The 22723-nt window shown below is 40.3% G+C and overlaps 1 protein-coding gene across 1 annotated transcript in view; it reads left to right on the top strand.

The window, feature by feature from the left end:
• The window catches only part of SIK2 (salt-inducible kinase 2), a gene marked incomplete at its 5' end in the record, with an annotated part of 45733 nt that extends 23483 nt beyond the window's left edge, over positions 1-22250 (top strand). The window contains 11 exons of the mRNA XM_010292450.1: positions 4083-4207; positions 6536-6659; positions 8763-8980; positions 10476-10628; positions 13116-13280; positions 16496-16724; positions 17499-17780; positions 17958-18118; positions 19149-19262; positions 19935-20026; positions 21665-22250. Of these exons, the coding sequence (XP_010290752.1) occupies positions 4083-4207; positions 6536-6659; positions 8763-8980; positions 10476-10628; positions 13116-13280; positions 16496-16724; positions 17499-17780; positions 17958-18118; positions 19149-19262; positions 19935-20026; positions 21665-22250 (2249 nt within the window). The remainder of the gene's footprint in view (positions 1-4082; positions 4208-6535; positions 6660-8762; positions 8981-10475; positions 10629-13115; positions 13281-16495; positions 16725-17498; positions 17781-17957; positions 18119-19148; positions 19263-19934; positions 20027-21664) is intronic.
• Positions 22251-22723: the final 473 nt, after the last annotated feature.

Here is a 22723-nt window from a genome sequence, read left to right as displayed (position 1 = left end):
TCTTATGATAGCAAATTCAGAAATATCTGTAATAAGATTTCACAGAACAACTAGTTTATTTAGAAGAAAAGGCAATTTCTGATCAGTTGTTGAGACAGTGATGAAGTATGTGCAGACTATTGGCTTGTATTGTTACAACTGAGGGAAAAACACTTAATGGCAATGTTTACAAAAGGAAATGAGACTTAGCGCTTCCCGTTATACCCTCATGCATTTGGGTCACCAGACTGAAATATGTCCAGAGCATGTTATGTACATTAAAGGTGGCAGAAAGTTTCCAGCAGAATTACAGGGTCTAATTTCAGGCTGTGGAAATGTTGAGGCAAAAATTTTCAGCAGTGAGTGACTGATTTCTATTTGCTGTTTAGAGAATGACCAGGCACTTCAGTTATGCTTGGCCCTGGCCTGGGTCAGTCACTGATTTGTTACTTGAATTTGGGCTAGTCTATTAACTTTTCTGTTCCCATGTCCTCACCTGTAAAACTGGTATGCTGTTTCACACCCTAAGACCACTGATAAGAGAGACAAATTCCATAATCAATACTTTGAAATTCCTAAATACAAAGAGCTGCTTAATGCATTTTTTGTGGAAGAACACTTGTGGAAGATTACCACAAGTGACCTTTAGAAAAAGGAAGGATAAAATTAGGGCAGAATGACATTGATTGTGTGTGTATAACTGTGGCTGATCTACATTTACCAGTTGCTTACCTGAATCAAATGGACCACCAACACAAGGTGTGTAAAAATGGCCAGTTTATATTATGAATGCCCCCCAGTAATATTGCTGCTAAATAGAATAGTGACGGTTGCTATTACCTTACAGTGCATGTTACCCACTGTAGAGATTTCCATACTGAGAGCTGGATGGTTGCATAGTCTTGATTCTCTGTTAGTGCACTTCATTAAAGACAACTAAAAATATCTGCTTACATTAGTGGTATTGTTTAACACAATGGCGAGTCAGCAATGCAGTGCAGTAAGGAAACACGGGTGAGGAAGGTATTAAAGAGGTAGTCTTTGTAATAAGAATTAACCAGTGGTACACAAAGACTTGAAGTCTCTTTCTAAGTCTTGTAGACTTCTTGCTGAAATCTTTAGTGACCTTGTGATTAAAAGAGTTGATGAAAACAGCCGAAAGGCCTCCGAGATCATGCTGTTTGTGTATGTTTCCCAGATAACTTTTGAACCTGTTGCTTGCCCGTAACCAAATTTGACAGAGAGCATGAAGTTCAGAAGGCAAAAACAATCCTCCAGGTTCATGTGTAGGTGTTAAAGCAGTGGGTGGTAGGTTTTACCTGTGGAAACAATTGCAGAAAGAGCCATAAAAATGATGAGAGGGATGGAACACCTCTCCTGTGAGGGCAGGCTGAGAGAGTTGGGGTTGTTCAGCTGGGAGAAGAGAAGGCTGCAGGGAGACCTTATTGTGGCCTTTCAAACTTAAAGGGGGCTTATAAGAAAGAAGGGGACAAACTTTTTAGCAGGGCCTGTTGCAACAGGACAAAGGGTAATGGTGTTAAACTAAACAAGAAGGTAGATTTAGACTAGATATAAGGAATAAATTTTTCACAACGAGGATGTTGAAACATGGGAACAGGTTGACCAATGAGGTGGTAGATGCCCCATTCCTGGAAACATTCAAGGTCAGTTTGGACAGGGCTCTGAGCAACCTGCTCTACTTGAGGATGTCCCTCCTCATTGCAGAGGTGTTGGATTAGATGACCTTTACAGGTCCCTTCCAACCCAAACTATTCTATGATTCTGTACCTTACTACATGCCAGGGAAAATCTTGGAAGATGGAAGAAAAAAATGCTGTAAAAGCCTCTTCAGTTCTGGTGTTCCTGAAATAGCTTCTTCTGCCTATGTTCAATTTTTAGATATGTTGCAGGAAGAGTTCTGTTAAAAGAACTGCTGGAGCTCTTGTGTCCTTCTATTAGGAAAGCAACCAAGTGCCTTTACTGTTAGGCTCACTGTAAGTAGTCTGATTCAATTGCCATACTGTTTCTCTAAAACAACCCCAGGTTAACTTTATCTAAGCCTGGTACATTTAATATCTCTATATTGCTTTGATTCTGAGGGTTCTCTTGTGGTTTTATAGCTCATGATGTGTGACGAGAGAGCCAGGCTCTTTCCTCTGAGTAACACAACCTATATAAATAGAAGTAAATGAAGTGCTACCAGCAGTGACTGTATGGTGTCTACTAACCACAGTGTTTATCAGTTTTGCTATCTGCTGATCAGTGCTGCATTGTATTAACATATTTGTCTGAGGTGTTCAGCATTTGATAGTACTAAATCAACAGCTTGATTACTGTTTATCAACACTGTTGACTTTCACGGGATTCCTTGAGTCACACCAGCAATGCAGTATTACTCTGCAGGAGCCTGGTTAGCGACAAGGGTAAAAGCATTATCACCTTAAGAAAAGAAACACCTTCTGTAACCTTCTATTGCGTAGTTTGCTCCAGTGTGGAAAAAATGGCAGGGAACAGTGAAATCATTGTTCACACAGGAGTAGACCAGTGACAAACATAAAAAATATTGCTGTGCTTGACAGTCCTTGCATGTCACTTGCCAATGCTCCGTTCTGTATTTCCTTCAGAGATACAGCTGACCAGTTAGTGAAATGAAGACAATTTGCTTAAAACCCTTAAATCCAAAGAATATTTGTTCCCATTACCAAATCTCTCTCCTTGAGAACTTCTTCTTGGCTTTAGTATTAACAGCATTGTTGTCACAGAGAACATACAGGATGGCCTGCAATGCAAAAGGACTACAGGACTAAGCAGTACAGCGTGGTAATGCTGGGAGCAACATGGGGAAATGTTAGCTTCATTGAATTCCATGAGAAAACTCCACTAGACTTCAGTGGAGCAAGTATTTTGGTTCATGACGTGAACAGGTGTATCCAAATACTTTGCTCCAATGGCTTTTATTAAAAGCATGATGAATAAAAGCCTTGCCTATTAATACTGAGGAATGTCATGGAAGAAATGTATTCAGAATGGGTATCTGCAGTGGTTGTAGGAGGGACTGTTAGGATTCTGGCAGGAAGAATAAAGAATGCCAAAGCGAATAATGTATGAACTAAGCAAAGGGAGTGAGAGGGATGGCAGTATAGAAGAGGAACTGGAGGATCTGGGCTGTGAAGAGCTCCAAAGACATTGGTAAGAGTGGAAGGCAAAGCATCACGGAGTGGTAGCAGCCATCCAAAATATGCTGCATTTTGAAAATAATCCACTTCAGTCATGAAGCCAGTTTCCTCTAATATTAATGTTGTTTGCTGCTTGTGTAGTAAAAAAAAAAGTATGCAACCTGGGAGAGCAGCAACAGGGGAAACTAAAAAAAATTGCATCATACTCAATCTGACTGATAGTGGCTGTCATTTTGCTTTGCATTATTGGATTATTACAAATGGTGACTAATACTGAAGTCCTGTGGGACCCATGTCTGGTCGCATATTAAGCAATAAAAAGAAACACTGAAAAGAACCTGCTTAGTTGTGGACGGGTAAATTTCAGTTGTAGACTGAAAGGGCTCTAAGACAATCCCAGTAGCAGAGTTTCCTTCCTAACAAAAGGCTTTGTGTTTTCCTGCGCTTGTTGCTTTTGGCAGAGTTCCTCCCATCTCCAAAGTTGATGCTTTTGTTGTCAAAATTTGTAGTGTATTCAAGGCTAGAGAGCACCTAAAGAAAACTCAGGAAATCTCGGATCCAGTACTGAATCTCAGATATCTCTTGGCAAGTAAATAAGCTCATATGTATGCATGATTGTCAGTTTGCTGAATTCTAGTGATAGCTGTTTATAAACTAGGATTTAGCAAACTGGCAGAAGTTTGCTCAAAACTCCTACAGGTTGTGACAGTTTGGCAGAGTGCGTTATTAATTACATAGCTGTCATGAAAATAGCAGTATAGGACATTCACCATCCCAATAAACATTTTCAGTGGGAGTACTAATAAAAGGATTTGTGATAGAGCCTTTCATGAATGAAAGTGAGCTTTCAGGCCTAGTCCATGCATATAATTATTCTTTGTCATGCAGCTGGACTTTGGAGTGACTTTCTCCTTAATTTCTCAACAGATTTTGGATTTGGAAATTTCTATAAGAGTGGTGAGCCTCTGACAACATGGTGTGGAAGCCCACCGTATGCAGCCCCAGAAGTCTTTGAAGGACAGCAATACGAGGGACCTCAGCTGGATATCTGGGTATCATTATTCTTTTTTTAACTGGATTCAAGTCAACTTTTAGAAAGCTGGAACAAAGGAATCATCTTTGATTTTTCTTAAGCTGCAGACAAGCTGTTCCTCTTCAGCTTTATTTCTTGAGTGTCATAAAATGTCTTTTAACGTTGAATGGAATTCAAGTTACATACCCAGGTGGCTATTAAATGTACACTGTAGGTGTATGTTAGCCCACTAGAGGAAAAACTGTAGCTCCTCCAAAAAGCTGTCCTGGCTGAGTGCATGATCTTTGCTTTTTTTAGCGCATTTAGTATCTTCTGTGTTAAGTGAGAATTGAACTTGTAAGGCTGTAAGTTCTTGATGAGGTTAAAGGTATTCTGAGCCACTGAAGTACAGGAGAGATGATGACTGCTTTGCTGTTTGAGCTGGAAACAAGCACATTTGTGCCACAAACATTTCTGCTGCAGGCAACTGCATGTTTTTGAATTGGTGTTATCTCCACCAATTCAAAACTGTCTCTCCAGTAGTGGAGTGTACTACTCTAATGGAAGAGGATAGAGAGTGCAACCCACATTGTTGTGCAGTGGAAAAGGGACTAAAATAAACTGAGAAGTTCTGTGCACCCTTCACGCATTGTCAGAGACTACTTTTCTATCCTAATTTGGTTTTGTTTGGTTTTTTAAATTTAATTTAAAATTTAAATTAAAAATTTAATTTAAATTAAAATTTAAAATTTTAATTTTAAACCTAATTTGGTTTTTTGTTTGGTTTTTCTTTTGTTTTGTTTTGGGTGTGGGTTGTTTTGTTGGTTTTTTTGCTTTGTTTTTTTAATTTTAGTATTCTGATACTTACAATGACTGATTCATATCCTAAAGCAACCAGAGACAGTACAGTTTGGCAGTCTTTTTCTCTGGCATCAAGTTTGCAGTGATAATATTGCACATAGCATAACAACACAGGCACTGACATTTTGGTCAGAGCCTGTTACACAAACAGGGCAGTTCATGGAAAGTTGCCTTGCAGCTGCTAATCTAAAGTAAGCTAATGGCATAACAAATAAAAACTGTGCATTTAGATACATATATTTGTGTGTATGCATATATCTGTCTATATACATACACATATATATGTAGCTAGGTAGATTTATTTTTAAAAAAAGGCTACAGACTTTCTGAACCTTTAGTAACTGGCAAATAAACATATGGCAGACCTCAGCTACACTTACTGTTTCAAGTAGCACAGGCACTGTTTTAATGTCAGAAGTGAATCTCTTAACTTTGGTAAATATTCTTTAAATACGTAAGATCCTCAGTTGTCAACAGAATCTGCCTGCCCACAGAGAAGCACCCATGTGTTTATATTTAAGATAAAAACATCATCATCTTCACCTATCTTCTGAAATGAGTTAAAGATTCTGTATTCTTTTGCACCATCCAATCACAGAATACGTTCTGCTGAAAGTGCTACACTTGCAGAAGGAATGCAACAATCCACAGTTCAGTTTTTGGCAGGTTAAGGAAGGAAGGAAGTGACTTTTAAAAATATGTATTTAATTTTAAAATCTGTGTACTTAAAAAGTTTTAAGGTGAATGCTGAATGCCTGCTTTTTCCCCTTGATAAATCCAGTGCTGTGGCTATCTATGCCAGCTGATTGGCGTGAGAGCCTGGTGTGGTTATTTCATCTAGTGTGGCGCTGCATTTTTTATGGCATATACTGCAAGACTGTTTCCACTTTGCAGCACCAGTTAACTGGCATACTTTCAAAAATGAGTCTGGCAGTTGGAGGAGACCTCTTGCCCAGATTGTCTCCTTTTGCTCGTATTAAATAATCCCCCATGCTCAGCACTGCACATAGCAGTGTAAAATTATTAGTTGATATTCCTGTGAAGCTGACTGTTCATGAAGTTACCAGCATGCCTCTTACCCAGGCTTTTGCAAATTGGTCAATGTAAAAGGTTACAGTTTCTTATTTTGAGCGGCTGCTGTTAGAGGTTTGTTTTTGTGTGAACAACATTGAGATTAATAAACGTATCTCTAATTCTCACCTGAAGTTGGGGCTCACTTTTCAGGTATCATTCAGGCATCTGCGTGGAGCTTCCTGCTAGCAGCCAGAGTCTCTAACCCATTACACTTCAGCTTACCTGCTTATCAGCACAAGGTACTGCAAGCCTAGCCATTTTGGGTTAGCTGAGTGTTCTTAATGTTTAGGGATCTTCAGAAATCTAACTCCTTTTTGTATAAATTTCCTGTTTCTGCAGAATGTAATTTTTTTCTGTCACAGGATTTGGCTAGCCAACCTCAGAGACTTTGCTTGTATCTTGAAAAATTAAATGAATATTTTCTTTCTTACAGAGCATGGGTGTAGTTCTTTATGTTTTGGTCTGTGGAGCACTACCTTTTGATGGACCAACACTCCCCATACTGAGGCAACGAGTTCTTGAAGGAAGGTTCAGGATCCCTTATTTTATGTCAGAAGGTAACAATGTGTCCTTTTACACTCTTGGTATGGTAAACCTTGAGTAAATTCTAGGATAATCTCTGTTACAACACAACAAAGGGTGGTGCTTTGCTGTACTGTAACATCTGCAGACTAGATTATGGTATGGCAGACTATTCATTTTGCAAAGAAGCACAAATAAGCCTAGGTGAGCTGTATGCCTTTGCAGTTAGACTGCTGCTAGGCAAACCAACCCATTTTTCCCTGTGCAATGCATGGAGATTGCAGTGTGGCTGTGCCCATAGGCAGGCAGTCAAAATGGAAGCTGGAGGATGTCTCATCCTGCTGTGAACAGAAACAGGAATGCAGGGGCAGAGGCACGTTTGTGTAGCAATTAGCTTTTGTCCTGCAAGGCCATATACATTTTAATGTGGTAAGTAAATAGGCTGAGAGCAATATCGCTGTCAAACCAAAGTTGTGGATTGGGTGCTTCCTGGTTTCTGACCGTGTCTGCTAAACAAAAGCAAAGAAGTGCACAACCAGTTCATATGCCAGGTTCTCACTGTCATGTATATGGCACTCCCACATGTGACTGAGATCTCTCTCCCTCACTTAATTGACCCACCTGTTGGGTTTCACTCTCCCTCATGCTTGTTCAGACAAGAACAAGTAAGGCCATTTTTACACAGGATTTGATTGGTGTCCTTCAGCTTCCCTGTATTAAAGGGTCTGTAAACCAGATTACTTCAAAACAACCTTCCTGAATCAAATCCTCTTTCGATATGCCACTTTGTGCTTTTTTTTTTTTTTTTTTTTAAAGGGAGTTAAAAATATGTTTTTACAGCCCTGTTGTTAAGGGTTCTGTGGTGTAAAACATTCTGGTCTTATCCTCTTTTTCCTTCTGGTGGCATGTACTCCTGTGCACCCGTCTCTGAAAATAACCACTACAGTGTAGCTATAGTGCACTTGGTTGCTTTTAGCAATGCCATCATGGCACCATGGCAACCCCTCAGCTTCCTGAGCACATTTTGCAGCCAGCGCTGAACTCTATTGTGTTTCTGTGATTTTGCTGGCATGGGTATGCGAGCTAGATCCAGGTACCTTTGTGTGAGTTGCAGTCATTGCTGTGACTGCAGTGTAGATCGGCTGCTTTGCACACAGTTTGCTGCTCCCCTTGCAGTTCACATGATGATGTGGAGAGTGGGGAGGGGGTATGCCTCTTTGCAAAACAGTGATAACAAGATAAACAGGAATAAATAGCCAGAAATCTCTCTCTAAACTATTTTTCAGAACTACCTGAATGGACTGACTCAAAACAACTGTACTGTAGCCGTATCATGGTCAGCTAGAAATGCGTGGCAGATTGATAAGCTCCCTTAAAGGAACTTACATTGATTTCCTCTCACATAGAAACGGCATGTTCATCTCTCATGACCTCATCTTCCAAAACCCAACTGAGATCTGAAGAAAAATGTGATGGTTTTAATGCTGTCCAGCATGTAGTAGTCAGAAAGCAGCAATGGTTTGGTGTGTTCAGAATTATTCTGACACCTAAAGCTACTGGTTGTGCTTTGGTCCTGGAATTAAAATAGATAAACCTGCAGACCCACTGGCTACCATTCACAGCCACACAGGCATTATTTTTACCTTTTGTTTTTGTGACCACTAGGGTGGAAATAAATTAAAAAAAAACCCTCCAGACACTAACCCTAGTTTTGCCAATCCCTTGTTTTATGAGCCTAAGCAAGCTATTTCAAATTGTGATGGAGAAGGATGCTGATTAACTCCCCACCACACTTCACAGAGGTTGATTAAAGCTTAACAAACATTAACTGATTAGCACTGTACTTAAAAGAGTACAAGTAGCTTCTAAGAGGTATTAAATACTACCATTATCCTCATGTGGGAGCTGTGTAGAAGTAATGGCACTGTTAGCCATACCGTGCATTTAAAGAATTTGGGGGTTTATCCTTCTTAATGTGACTTTTAATCTTGTTTTGAGGATTGTTTTAGCCTTCAGGAAGTGTTTTTAGCAGAGAAGTTAGAAGTGAGGCAATTTCCTGTTGTCATGCTCTCTGTTGGTAGGTGAATATATGGAAGTACCACATATAGCAGGTTGGTATTTTTTTTCCCCCCCGACAGAGTGTGAACATCTGATTAGAAGAATGTTGGTTCTAGACCCATCCAAACGGTTAACTCTTGCTCAGATTAAGGAGCACAAGTGGATGCTTATAGAAGTTCCTGCACAGAGACCCATTCTTTATCCACCAGGAGAGAATGAGCCTTCCATTGGAGAGTATAATGAGCAGGTTTTACGGCTAATGCACAGCCTTGGAATAGACCAACAGAAAACTATTGAGGTAAAACAGACTCAGATATTTGTCCCTGGGGGGAAGGTCTCCTGTTTTGTTTTTATAACTAAAACTTATTACTTGAGTTGCTTGCAACATTCTTTTTTTCAACAGGGGGCAGGGGGAAGCAACAAAACTGGTGGTATAATCTACCTGGTCAGACCCTAGCAAGGGCATTTTAAACATGCTGTGCTGCTGCCTCTCTGTCCTACTGATGTCTCAGACTGTGCCAGCAGACTGATCAGGAGGAGGAGAGGAGAGACATCCCTCCAGAAAGTTTCCTAAAGATAATCACTAGTGGAGATAAGGTGTCTGTGTTATGCAAACTGCAGGCAAAACGTAGTGACGTAGGCCCATAGGCAACCTCACCTGCGTGCCTTATGCTGGCTGGCCATACCCAGCTATTCTAGTTCAAGGCATCCTTTGCCCATAGAGGGCAACCTGTCAGTGAAAAGGCAGCACCAAGAGAAAGGATACTCTTCTGTGTCAGGAATCCAAATTAGAGCCCGTGGAAAAGAATAATGCGTTCTGGTCACATATCCCAGGACTCAGTATTATTATTTCAGTGTATTAATTATTTAATTTAAGCAAACACACATTTCAAAAAATTTGATACTGCTGTTGCTTTAAGCTAGAAGACAGACAGAAATATAACATGCACTGTGTAAAAAATGGTAGCCCAATAGGGCTGCCTGTTGCAACGGTGATACTTGCTGCTGCTTACAACTGGTCATTTTTAGAGAGTTGCTTTTTAGCTAAGTTGATTCTTAAGCACAGAATTAAAATAAAGGAGCCATATTAGGTTCCACACTGTTAGATTTCCTGGGTGGGGATGGATAAATCATTACTTCTCAAATGGAGAAGAGAGGAGGGGAAATCGGAATTGAAAGTAAATCCATTTTGAACTTTGAAGAGGGTGGAAAATGAAAATCAAAAAGGAATATAAAGCAGTTAGCAGTTGAATGTCTCTGTCCAATCCCAAATCATGCTTCTTACCAAACATACATGCTAAGATTCCCTATGTAGGTAACAATCATTTCCTTTAGGATGGCTGATGCTTTACACTATTGTGGAGGTCAGCAGTTTGAGTACTTTCTGCTACAAGAGGCTAAGTTTCTATACTTTGCAGAGGTGCAGTTCTCTGTTGCTTCTAGTCACTTGGAACAGATAATATATTCAGGAAGTCCTGGAGCTCAGTCCCTTCTCCAGGTTCAACTTCTTGAGGGTTCAGAGTAGCACCTGAATATTGGCTACAAGTACTGCTGCAGCCTAGAACATAGCAAGCTCTTGTGAGTTTGCCACTAAACTAAGGTTGATGCTTTTCTTTGCCTGGCAGTCTGGTTTGAAACCTTCTGAATTCAGAACAGCGTTTGCCTACCCCACTGGCTCTTAAATATCTCACCCCCTGCTCCAGATGTCAATTCTTTATTCTTCCTGGTCTTGTAGAACATAAAAGATAATGCATATTTGGCTGCACCCATAATTTTGTGCTTCTCTTTTTCAGTCTCTGCAGAACAAGAGTTATAACCACTTTGCTGCTATCTATTACTTGTTGGTGGAAAGACTCAAATCGCATCGGAGTAGCTTCCCTGTGGAACAGAGACTTGATGCTCGTCAGCGTCGGCCAAGCACCATCGCTGAGCAGACAGTAGTCAAGGTAAGATTTCACTCCTAGCAGAGGTGGGCTTAAGTCTGTACAAGACATTCTTCTCTTTCAAAATGGTGTTTCTCTGTAAATTCACTTAGAATCCATTGCGGTTTTCTGATTTCTGTAGCATGTAGACTTGCGGCATCATTTTGGAAAGATTTTTTTGGATTTGCCTTCTGTCAGAACTGTATGATGACAAATCAGTTGTCTGGTATGCCTCCTACAACTGCTCCTGCTGCCTCTTCCCCACCCCTCAAAAAAAAAAAAAAAAGACAAATAAAAGACACACGAGTTTGGAGGGGACTGGATAAGTTTTAAATGAGAAATGGAACGTGACTGCATTCTGAAGCCCAAAATGCAAACACAATGGTTTTGACTTTAATGGGTATCTGTGTGGTTTAACCTTAACTCCCAGTTTATTTCCCAGTTAAAGGGAAAATATTGTGCTTGTGCTTCTAATTGGAACACTTCCATTTTTTTAGAATTTCAAACCTTTTGCTGGGAAGTCATGGGTTAAAATGTTAGAGAAATAACATCTCTGCAGACTGTGCAACACTTGGAGTATCTTTAATGTGATTGACAAATGAGCTGTTGAATTTATGGAGAGCTGTGCTAGCATGGGGGGTAAAAGCATGTAGGCTCTACTTAGTGTTATTAAAAACAGTCACTCTAAAGGGACCTGTTGAAAATAAAATTACTTTCTCCCCTGCTGTTCTCTAGATACGCTTTCAGTCTCCCATGAAATGAAGCATGGCAGAGAATAGCAGAGAGGTACCCAAAAGAAAATATTAGAATCAACCTATCAGGTTAAGATGCCAATTCATTGTGATATCTTAAGGACCTGATAAAAATATCATTGCTGTGAGACTCTTAGTGGCTCAAGACTGAGAGAATTGTTCCTAAATAATGTAATTTCCTTCAAGGTTTGCACCACTTGGTCCTGTGACCCAGTAATAGTCCAATTTCATGGGAGACGTTGCAGCACAGCAAAATGGTCTATGTGTATAGACCCAAGGTGATGACTGACCAATTGGTTTAAGTCTTAAGGATGTCACATGTATTTTATCAAGAGCAGTTCTGGGTGCTCCTTACATCTGGTGCCAGCAGGAAGGCTGTCCGCTTAGTATCTTCTCTTCTGTAATTACACTGACTGATTCAGCACTGGCTCAAAGGCTATTCAGTCTGCTTCTTCCCTAGTCATTTTCTTCAGAAAGAAAGGTCATGTACAGTTTATTCTATCTTATTCCAATAATCCTTAGATTTTTTTACATGTTCTTTTGTTTCATTAAGATCAACAGACATTGTACAGCTTTTGATTTCTATTAATGCATAACTGGAAACATAAGAGACTTGGCCCTAAGATAACTCTCATTTATTGTGGTCTCAAGTATATTATTCTCTCAAGTTCACAGCCTCCTAGGTAATGTATTGATGCTGTGTAAAACAATGCCCAGACTCCACTTCCAGGACAAATCATAACCATGCTGCTCCTTTTTCGCTTGAGGCAGCAAGACACTATTTGGTTTTGGATTCTGTTGAAATACAAGCCAAATAGCTTCAGCTATGAAAACGTATGTCCAGGAACAATATGGCTGACAAAGATTAAAACCAGCTATTTTCTTTGATAGTACTTCTAGTGATAGAAAGACACAGTATTCAAAAGCAGATTATTAAATTATAATACTAATTATAAAATGTACTAAAAGCAGGTAGAGGCAGATGAACAAGGAGGAAGAAAAAACCTCCTGGAAGGTAGTTCCTTATTGTACTAAATTACCACTTTTTCCTCAGGACTGCAAGCAATCTTGCAGTTACTCTAAGTAACAAGATAATTTGTTTTCACACATGGTGGCACCACAAGCTCCTGTATAAGGCTGCTTGTTTCCTTTTGGACAGACAAGTTGTGTGGATCCTGCGCTTCAGGAAATTAAGCTTAAGAAACAGTGAAAACCACTGTTTTCTTAATTGTGCCATTCTTGCCTTCCCTGAGGCACAACTCTCCCTTCCACAGTGCTCTGTTAAAATATCTTATTTCAGATCCAGCCTGCTCTATCCTTTCCTGCACTTTTTCCTGCAGCAATCAGCGCATGTTAGAAAAGTCATTAAAACTAGCCCTATGCCCCATGGTAATATTAAGGGGTTTGGTACTGAATATAAAAAGGAATTCTAGCATGTCAGAAGTTGGTGGGCACCAAAGGGTCCCAAACACTGTCTTTACTGCTAGTAAGTAAGTAAGTGCTCAGCTTCAATAAGTAGCTAGCTTAATGACGTTTGGGCTTTGTTTGGGGTTTCATGTTCATTTATGTGTTTTGGGGGTGGAGGTGCTTTTTTTAAAGTCTAAAGACTAAGAGTAATTCATCAAGAATGAGGAAATAAATCTTATACTTCTCCTGCTTTGGAAATGGGCTAGGTATCATTTATTTTTAATTTGTGACCTTGTATGTTGTTTTCTACCTAAAATTGTTCTGGTTTTGGAGTTCTTAAAATCTTTTTTAGGCACAAGCTGTGGTACCCTCAGTTAACTTGCATTCACAAAATGCAAGGTTATTGCAGTCTCCAGGTTTTCCCTCAGCTTCAGGAGCAGAAGCCTTTTCATTCCCTCCATCCAGCTGCCAGGGAGGGACAGCATTTATGGAGGAAGAAAGAGTTGAGACACCAAAGGTACAGCTTAAAAATCACCCTACTGTTTTGTCAAAAATCATTAAGGCTAAAAAAGATTGTTGCCTTTTAAATTGCTGCCTAGTAAAAGCACAGCTAGTGGTAGTAGCTGCATCTCTTCAATAATTTAATTGAATAATTAATAATTCTAGCACAAAGCAAAGCACTGTGGTGTCAAGGCCAGAGTATTTGCTAATCCAAACTAATGTCACTTCATTGACCTTAGTATGCCTCCTGTGTCTTGACACTTGCAGGTAGCTCAGCTGGAGAACCCTTCTCCGCTTTCAGTAGCCTTTTCTTCAAAGACACAATGTTCTAAACCTGCTCTTAAGCATATGCTGTCCCCAAAACTCTGGTCTCCAGCAAGTTCTCATGCCTGGGTAACCTCTCAGGATAGACAGCAAGTCAAATGTACTAAGACTGACTTTTAGTGTCTAAACACTTGATTTGTACATTTCTTGTACTAGCTGGAAAAGACATATTGTGCCTGTTTCACTAAATTTAAGTATTCGCTGAGCATCAGAATTCAAGGTATTCCGGAGTCTTTTTCTACTTCTGTCTTGCATATAACTTTTAACAGCTGTGTCTTTTTTGATCACTAATCTGCCTCATGTTCCTTGCTTACATTCCAATCTTACCATGCTGTCATTTATAAAAGATTTATAAAAGAAAAATTAACCTACAAAAATGGGGGGGGTTCTTCCTCTCAAATATATTTTCAAGAGCCCTGAAGATTCCTCACATGTAGCTTCTAATACAAAGTATTCATGGCTGAGTATCTAGAGTAACCTACTCAGCTACTCATCCAAAAATTTAGACAACTAAGAACAGGAAGAACCTTAGCCATAAGCTTTTGTTGCCAGCTAAAGCTGTTAAAATGCCACACAATTAAAATTCTGCATCTCTGCCAATTTCATAGTAAGCTAGCCAAAAGAGTTACATTTTGGTTATTTTTTTGTTGAATGATAGATAGCAAGCAGGACATTCGCACTGTCAAAAACTTTTAGAACTGCAGCATCTCAAATAGGTTGGAGCAGTTCTCAGCTAGGCCATTTCTGTAACTAGGAATCTTGTAAAATCTTCACTGGAGCCCATGTAAAATTGCAGGTCTATCTATCTAATGGCTTTTGTTTCCTGTAATCAGGCTGGAAGACTCTCTGCAGGCTTTCCACACCTCCACAGTTAACTGAACTCAACTAATAGGGGGTGTGACAGCTCCATAGCCTTAAAAAAGTATAGTTACAGCTTAAGTCCGTGAAAGGAGCTATAGTTTGCTCCATTTTGCCATGCAATGTTGAGGTCTGCAACAATACTCTGCAGGGTAGCAAAGAATAAGAGAAAATACACAGGAGTTAGCAGTTAGAGCTTTTGTGAGGAAGAGGAAATAGCTTAAAAGAATTACATTTACAAAGTATATCATTGTCATGAAACTTTTGTTGTCTCTCTCATATCAACATTGCATTATAACTTTAATTTCAGCATATTGTATTTTGCCTGGTGCCAGCTAGGGGTTTGATTTCATGTTTGCCATTTTGAAGCTTCTATTGCTTACTTACAGGTTAGTTACCAACACTAAGACTGTGGCCCTGGTTCTCATCACTGTTTTAAGTAACATCTCTTGTGGTCTCTTAGAGCAAAAAGCAGTTCAAACTTTATTTTGCATCCCCCTTTGCTTTTATAGTAGATGCAGTTTGGCCAGAGTAGGTCAACAAGTGGTGACTACAGTGAGGTGTCAAGTCACAACTGACAAGTGTCTTAAGTATTATAGACCATGTCCACTGAAGACTTCCAAGTTCTGATCCATGTGCCCATGGTAAACTGCAGAGAACCAGCTGCCAACATGGTATTGGTTCTCTCTTTCCTTTCCAGCAGTTCACTAAATAGTCTTTCCAGTGCTTTTGCTGCCAGATCAGTAGAAGGCATTCGAATGGGAAAGTCACAAATGGAAAGTAAGCTGTGCAAGAAATTAAAGATATAATCCCTTAAATTACAATAGAGGCAGCAAGGCCAGAATTTTCCCATGCAAGCATCACCATTGTACCGATGCTCAAAATATTTATACCTGTTTCTTGATACTGCGCTAAGTATTTGCCTAGAGTACTACCACACAGTCTGCTTGCAAGAGCATTTGTTAACAGCTACTATTAATGTGGTGAAGCTTCTTTCCCAAACACACTTGTTTTCAAAATACCAAAGAACTTTGGAGAAAATTCAGGAATGGTTCATCAAAAGTTTTACATAAAATCACCTGTAGCAGTGCGAGGTTTTATGCTAAACGAGTGTGGTGTTTCATCCATATTTTACCCAACCTGATCCTACCAAATCAGGAGTGACTTGTGTAACAGGACATTAATTAGAGCTTCTAAGGTATTACAGAACAGAATACTTACCCCAAAACTGTGTGACATGCAGGCCATGGTCCTCAAAACACAAGTAGTTGCACATGGCAAAGAATTAGTTAAGGTACAGAAGGATTCAGGACAAACTGATTTGGGGAATAAAACCAGAATTGAAGTCCTAGGAGTATTTTAGACTGGAAGAGTACCTCCAAAGGCCCTCTAGTCCAGCCTCCTGCCAAAAGCAGGTCTAACCTCAAAGCTAGATGAGGTTACTCAGAGCTTTATCAAGCTGGGTGATTCCAAGGAGACTGATTCCACAGCCTCTCTAGGCAACTTTTGCTTGTAGAGTGACACCATGGATCGAATGGACTTTTGCTGGAAAGGGTGCATTTATGGTATTATTCGTGAACATATCTCTCTGCAGCTCTGTAAGAATGCTGCAGAACTAAATACAAGACTTTTCATAGTGCTTATCTGAGCATGATAAATGAGCATGGTAGGTATAGTAAGGGGAAACAATAATATTGTACATTTCATAAATATTTTATATTTGTGACTAAGCTGGAAGAGGTTTTTAATAACTTAAAAAATAATAAAAAAAAGCAGCCCTAGAGAACATAGTGCTGTGGAAATAAGAGTATTTAGATTTAAGGCGCTGAGTACTAAGAGAATGTCAGTGGTGATCCCACCTCGAGGGCTTTGTTTGTCATGTACAATTCTCAACAAGTCTTACTTACCTCAGTATATTATAGGGAGGTTCACGCATTTTAAATATCCAGGCTGCCTTCAGTCTACACGTGATAGGCAGAGATTTCTTGCACTTTGGGGTGATGCTCTGTGCACATAATTGAAAGCTGTCCCTCTTCTTGTGCCATTTAGGTAAATGGCTGCCTGCTAGATCCTGTACCTCCTGTGGTGATTAGGAAAGGATGCCAATCGCTGCCTACCAGCATGATGGAAACTTCTATAGATGAAGGAATAGAGACAGAAGGAGAGTCAGAAGATGACCCTGCACATGCATTTGCAGCCCTCCAAGCAGCTCGCTGTGGGAAGCGACGTCACACTCTGGCAGAAGTTACCAATCAGCTGGTGATGATGCCAGGCACAGGTACAGAAGTTAATGTGGACATCTCAAAGCTCATTTCCTGCTCTTGGCATTCCATCTAATAAGCCCACAGTGAAAAACACTAGGTTTTAAGAGTGACACGCACATGACAAGAGTTACTTGGTTTTGTTAGTCAGTATTTGCTATAAAGGCCAAAGGGGGGGGGGGGGAAACCCACACACAACAAAACACACCAAAACTGGCTGTACAGACAGTATAAAAATCAAAGTAGCAAATGTACAGCTGGCTACAGTCATGTACAACCCCAACAGCAAGTCTGGCAATTTGGCTTGTTCTTTTCCACATAACGAAGTGTCTCCAAATCATTCATGCCCTAAAGATGCGCTGGCAGAGGAGGACAGTTGGGAAACAAAAACCTCTGGGTTCTCAGATATTCCAAAACCAGCAAGATGACCAAAGCCTTTCAGTTCAGGCTACAGTCTTGTGAGGATTATCTACAGAAAGGAGGGTGTTGGGGGGAGGTGCTGGGGGAAAGAACCACACACTGAACACTCGCCAAACAAGCCAGCAATCATCATCTACATAGTGTCTTATTGTTACATATGCAGGCCATAATGTAAAAACCAGCAGCAAACCCCCATTCTGGTAGTGCAAATGATAAATTACAATTACTTTATGAAACTTGATTTTTTTTATTTCATTTCCTCCAAGACAGTCACTGTTGGCAGGAATAGCTTGAGCCTGTGGCACTTCCTTTTCTTTGCTAAATTACCTGCTGCACTTTCCTTTTATTCTGGCTTTTGGGTTTTGTCACAGGGAAAGTCTACTCATTGGATGAAAACTCATCTCTGGGAAGTATTGATTCAGAGTATGACATGGAATCCATTCAGAGAGATATTAAGTTCCTGGAAGACACCCCTTCCTTGAAAGAAATGGTGCTAACCAACCAACAAGCGTCCAGAATGACACCTTTCATAGGCCTGAGACCTGCCAATCCAGCCATGCAAGCACTCACCTCCCAAAAGCGAGAGACCCACAACCGCTCTCCTGTCAGTTTCCGAGAGGGGCGCAGAGCTTCCGACACATCCCTCACACAAGGTAATTATAACCAGTCATGACACATTATATCTAGACACGATAGTAAATATATTCCATACACAGAAGCACAAGCCACCTTGTGACTTCATTGTTACTAAGCTTGTCTCATATCTGCTGTGCTAACTGGATATGAATTAACTGATTTTCTGACAAGGGTTTTGCTCAAATCTTCTCCAGGAATTGTAGCATTTAGACAGCACCTCCAGAATCTGGCACGAACCAAAGGAATCCTGGAACTCAACAAAGTCCAGTTACTATATGAACACATGGGATCAGAAGAACCTTCTCTGACATCAACTGCCACCCAGTTGCAAGACCTCATTAATAGTTCTCCACAGGTACTTAAACCAGAAATCAAGCACCATCTTTCAGGTGTTAATATTTGGGACAGATAAGGAGAGGATAAGGTGTTCTGGAGATCTGAGAAGAGCTAATTTACAGATAAAGTTCCCTCTTTTCTGTCTGCTGCAGAATAGAGGCATTTGCAGGTTAGCCTTCACCATCCTCGTGATGTCAGTGAGACTGCCTTGTTAGCTTTCTGAATCCTAGTATTTTGTTATTGCTTTTAATCTGAACAATGTTTTAGATTTAACAAAACCCAATAACACCCTCCCCTGTTGGAGATAGTCTGGTATAAGATGTGCAAAAGCCAAATGATAACAGTTAGCCTGATTTGCTTAGTGAAATGCTAAATATCTTCTACCAGCTCCCTAGTTACTTGTTGCAAATGGAACAGGTCACAGCAAACAGGAATAATGTTTCTGTTAAACCCCAGAAATAAAACAGGCAAGAAGTGCACAGGCACCGTAAGCACCTCATGTTCCAGATGAAGCCTGCTATTAAAGCTCCAGCCGTTACCTTCTGACTGCTGGAAGACTTTGGTTCTGACAGTCACAAAGTTGTGATGTTTTCACAAGGATCTCTGGCTTGATGTAAACATGGTGCAATGCTCATGGTATTGTCATGACAACAATTCACTGCCCTCCCATGTCAGCACACTCCAGCTTGCTAGAGATGCCTCCTCTGTGTGTAACCTTTCCACAGCTGTTGAAAGCTTTTTGCCTTACATTTTGAAGCTGTGCAATGAGAGCTGCACAAAAGCACATTCAGAGTTTGGACCGTTTTCCAACTCTGTACATTTACTACTTCAGAGGCCAAGTCAGAAAATACATTATATATAATACCATTTTAGTTACAGATGTAAGCCCTTGACATTTTGTGGCACAGATAGTTCAAAGCTCCTCACCATGCAGGAAGTCATGAGTGACACCAGAGACCAGTCCATATGGCAACTACAAAACCTCTGTCAGGGTAAATTCTGAAAGCCTTTTCTGGGGATGAAACTTGTTCCTCTTCTCTCTGCAGGAGGAATCATCTCAGCAGCAGCAGGAAGCTGTATCTGCTTTCCCTAATGGTGCACATCCCCCATTATTATCCAGACGGCAGAGCTTAGAAACACAATATTTACAACACAGGCTCCAGGTACCATACCTTCCCTCCACTGAATTGACCAGCTTCTGCTACTACATAGCAGACTAGCCTTTTAGATCTTATTACTCAGGAAAATCAGTCAAAGGCTACATTAGTGGAGAACAGCTGAATTTTAAATAATTCTGTATTTTTCTTTTGTCAGACACTGACCCTAATTGTGCAAAAAATATACTATATTACTGCTATTTTCCTACTCAGTCTGTTACTGTATAGTGGTGTTAAAGCAATTTGAAGTAACTGCTAGTGAATACCTATGATCTATTAGCCCCATAAAGGTTATGCATCAGTATCTGAGGAACAACTTCTGACTTCCTGGAGCTTACTCCTTCCCTGCCCTCCTTTTTTAAAAAACAAACAAACAATTTTCATATAGCTGTAGTGTATAAAAAACTTTTTTTCCAGCTTGCAGCTTCTCTTTCACTTGGGAAGAAATCTTTCTATGGATTTTTATGGTACAGTCTATCATGCAAAGATATTCTTTGTCTAAGGGTTAGAAGCCAATAAAGAGTAGTGGCTCTATTTGACAGTAGCTCTATTTGACAGCCTCTGAAAATGGAGCTGGGTATTTACACTGTCATAAAGGTAGACAATCTTCTTTCACTTGCTTTCTGGACTAATGCATTAAATCAAATGCAATTTAAAACACCACTGCTTTTCTTGCAGAAACCCACTCTACTATCAAAAGCTCAGAACACTTGCCAGCTATACTGCAAAGAATTGCCCCGGAGTCTGGAACAGCAGTTACAGGAGCACAGGTAAGAAGCTTTCAAATTATGCTTATAATTTCAAATTATTTAAAGTTGTTTATTCTTACTCTCAAGAGTAATAAAAGAACTGGAACAATCTTTGTCCATTTAGAATTTCTTTGAAAAAGGAAAGGTTCACTTTAAAATTTGTAAGGACACAGTCCTCCCTTTAAAAGAGGGACAAGTCCTGCCACATGTTTACAAATTTCTGTGCTACGAGCTCTTTATCAGCTAACACTACTAGGGTGCAGGCAAACTGCAAATACCTGCATGCTTCATTTAGTGCTAATGGGCACATATAGCAGCATCAGAGGAAGCTACCTTACTACATACATTGTTGTACTTAATTTCACCCTCATCCTCCCAACCACCCGCTGTTTATAACCTATGTATTGCAGTATTTATGCTAAGTCAGAACATGGATTGTGTATTTCTGCCTGCTGGGAAGCCCTGCAGTCATTTAGGTATTTCCTGTCTCGTTCCCACAACCCAGTAATTTTACGGTAAAGTAAATCAACTTTTTCTTGTCATGTAAGATCAGTTTAGAAGTGACACTCCTCTGAAAAAAGTTACAGTAAATAGTGAATAGATTTGAAGTGTCCCCTTATAACTGGACATATAGCAGACAAGATTTTAATTGCCCAGTTAAAGGGCTGCAATCTCTTTATTAGCTCATCATTTGGTAATCATCAAACAAGCAAGCAAGATAGATACTAAAGACAATTACCACCCCTGACTTTTGTAAAAGAATCACAGAGAGGGAAGGGAAAATAACCACCTAGCTGCATGCTGTGTAGACAGAAAGACCAAGGAACATATAAATATAAGGTATAAAAATACTACTTGATTTCAAGAAAGCATGCAATCTGTAGTTGCTTTTTAACTTACGGCCACTCCTGACAACTGTAGGACTGTCAAGAACTTAACTAACGGTATTGAGCGCAGTTTGGTGTACTACTTTAAGAATAGGAGGTCTGCATAGAGAAATATGCTGGGAAGCAATAGAATCATTTTCTTAATGGTGTCAGCTTGTGTCAGTAGGAGGCTTCCTATTTCTGCATGCTCTGGGAATTGCCTGGCAGGAGACCTCCACTTTGTCATATCACAGGTATTTGTCAAAGGTAGCTACAACCTTGCATTGTGTTGTGAATTCTTACTGTTTGTAAAGAGTTAAAACCATGGAGCTTCATAAAAGTTCACAGGGAGCAGTGCAGTTCAGAGAAAAAGAGTATAGGGGGAAAGGAGACTTTGTTCAGTTCCGTTAGTAGGCAGCAATACTTAAGTCTTCAGCTCCCAAGTTCCACAGAGCAGTGAATAGCAGGCTTAAAATACAAATGCAATGCATTTTATTCTTAGCAAACAGAATTGAACAATGTGTCGGGTTCACTGAATTGCACAGGAAAAATTCACTAGGCAATTAAAAAGGTCATCAAAAGGAGGCCTGCAAACGACTCAGCCTCTACACATTTGATGAAAGGTAAAGATTCTGGTCTGCTGTAAAATTTAACAACAAGATTTCCCGGGAATTTTCCAATTCTGTACTTCACTCTCTACTAGAACTGTTTGAGTCACTAGCATGCAGGACTTGTACAAGTGCCTTGACACTTCAAAAGGTGAAAATAATTGCTGCTTATGTCCTTGATTCAGGCTGCATCAGAAGCGACTCTTTCTCCAGAAGCAGTCCCAGCTGCAGGCCTATTTTAACCAGATGCAAATAGCTGAGAGCTCATACCCCAGATCAAGTCAACTGCCACTTTCATGCCAGGAGGAAGAACAACAGCAGCAGCAGCAATCAACTCAGTTCAGCTTGCAACAGCCTCTGAGCCCTGTAATGGAGCCTTCCTCAGAACAAATGCAATATGACCCCTTCCTCAGTCAATACCAGAAGGTACAGCTGGATCCACTGCCACCCTCTCAGATCACCAGCTCACCACAGTTGTCATCACCAGTTCAGGTGCAACAACCACCACAGTCCTTACACTATTCCTATCAGACTTGTGAATTGCCTGTTGTCACCTCTTCTGAGACAGACTACCGAGACCAGTGCCAGTATTCCATGGACCCAGCACAACAGAGCAGTGTAGCATCGCCTGACAGCCAGAGCAGCTCAGCATCTCATGAGTCCCAGTCAAACTATGATGCATTAACCCTCTCAGAATTGCCTGGACTCTTTGATTGTGAAATGATGGAGACTGTAGATCCACAGCACAGTGGCTATGTCCTGGTGAATTAATACCCTGGGGTGACTAACATGAGAGTGGAAGACAGAGCAAATGGACAAACATGTGAATTTTTGGTTTTTGTTCCTATCCCAAAGTTCATGGTAATTTTTCAACCCTTGAATTACAGGGGAACTAAAAATCCACCTGATTGGAAAAAAAGCAGGAGGTGGCAAGAAGTGTTTGGCCACTAGCTCCTCTTGCCTAGTGGCAGGGGCTAGAGAACACATAGTGCAGTTTCATCCCATGAAGAACTAGTTTCCATAGGAGGTGGCAAAAAATAAAAAAAGTGAAGTTTAGAGGAAGGAGGTAGCCCCTTCTAAAAAAAATGGTGAGTTTGTCAGCATTCATCTAACATTCACTTGGAGAAATGAGAATGAGTGCACATAGTAGTATTGTACTTCTTGGCAATAAAAGCAATAGTTTTCATTGAAATTCAGGGTAGATTTGGGTCTGCACTGATGGCAACTGTAATACTCAAACAGTA

Source organism: Phaethon lepturus, unplaced genomic scaffold (assembly GCF_000687285.1).
Source record: "Phaethon lepturus isolate BGI_N335 unplaced genomic scaffold, ASM68728v1 scaffold18390, whole genome shotgun sequence".
NCBI lineage: Eukaryota > Metazoa > Chordata > Aves > Phaethontiformes > Phaethontidae > Phaethon > Phaethon lepturus.
The sequence above is the reverse complement of the archived record's forward strand: the minus strand, read 5'-3'. Positions and strand labels throughout refer to the sequence as shown.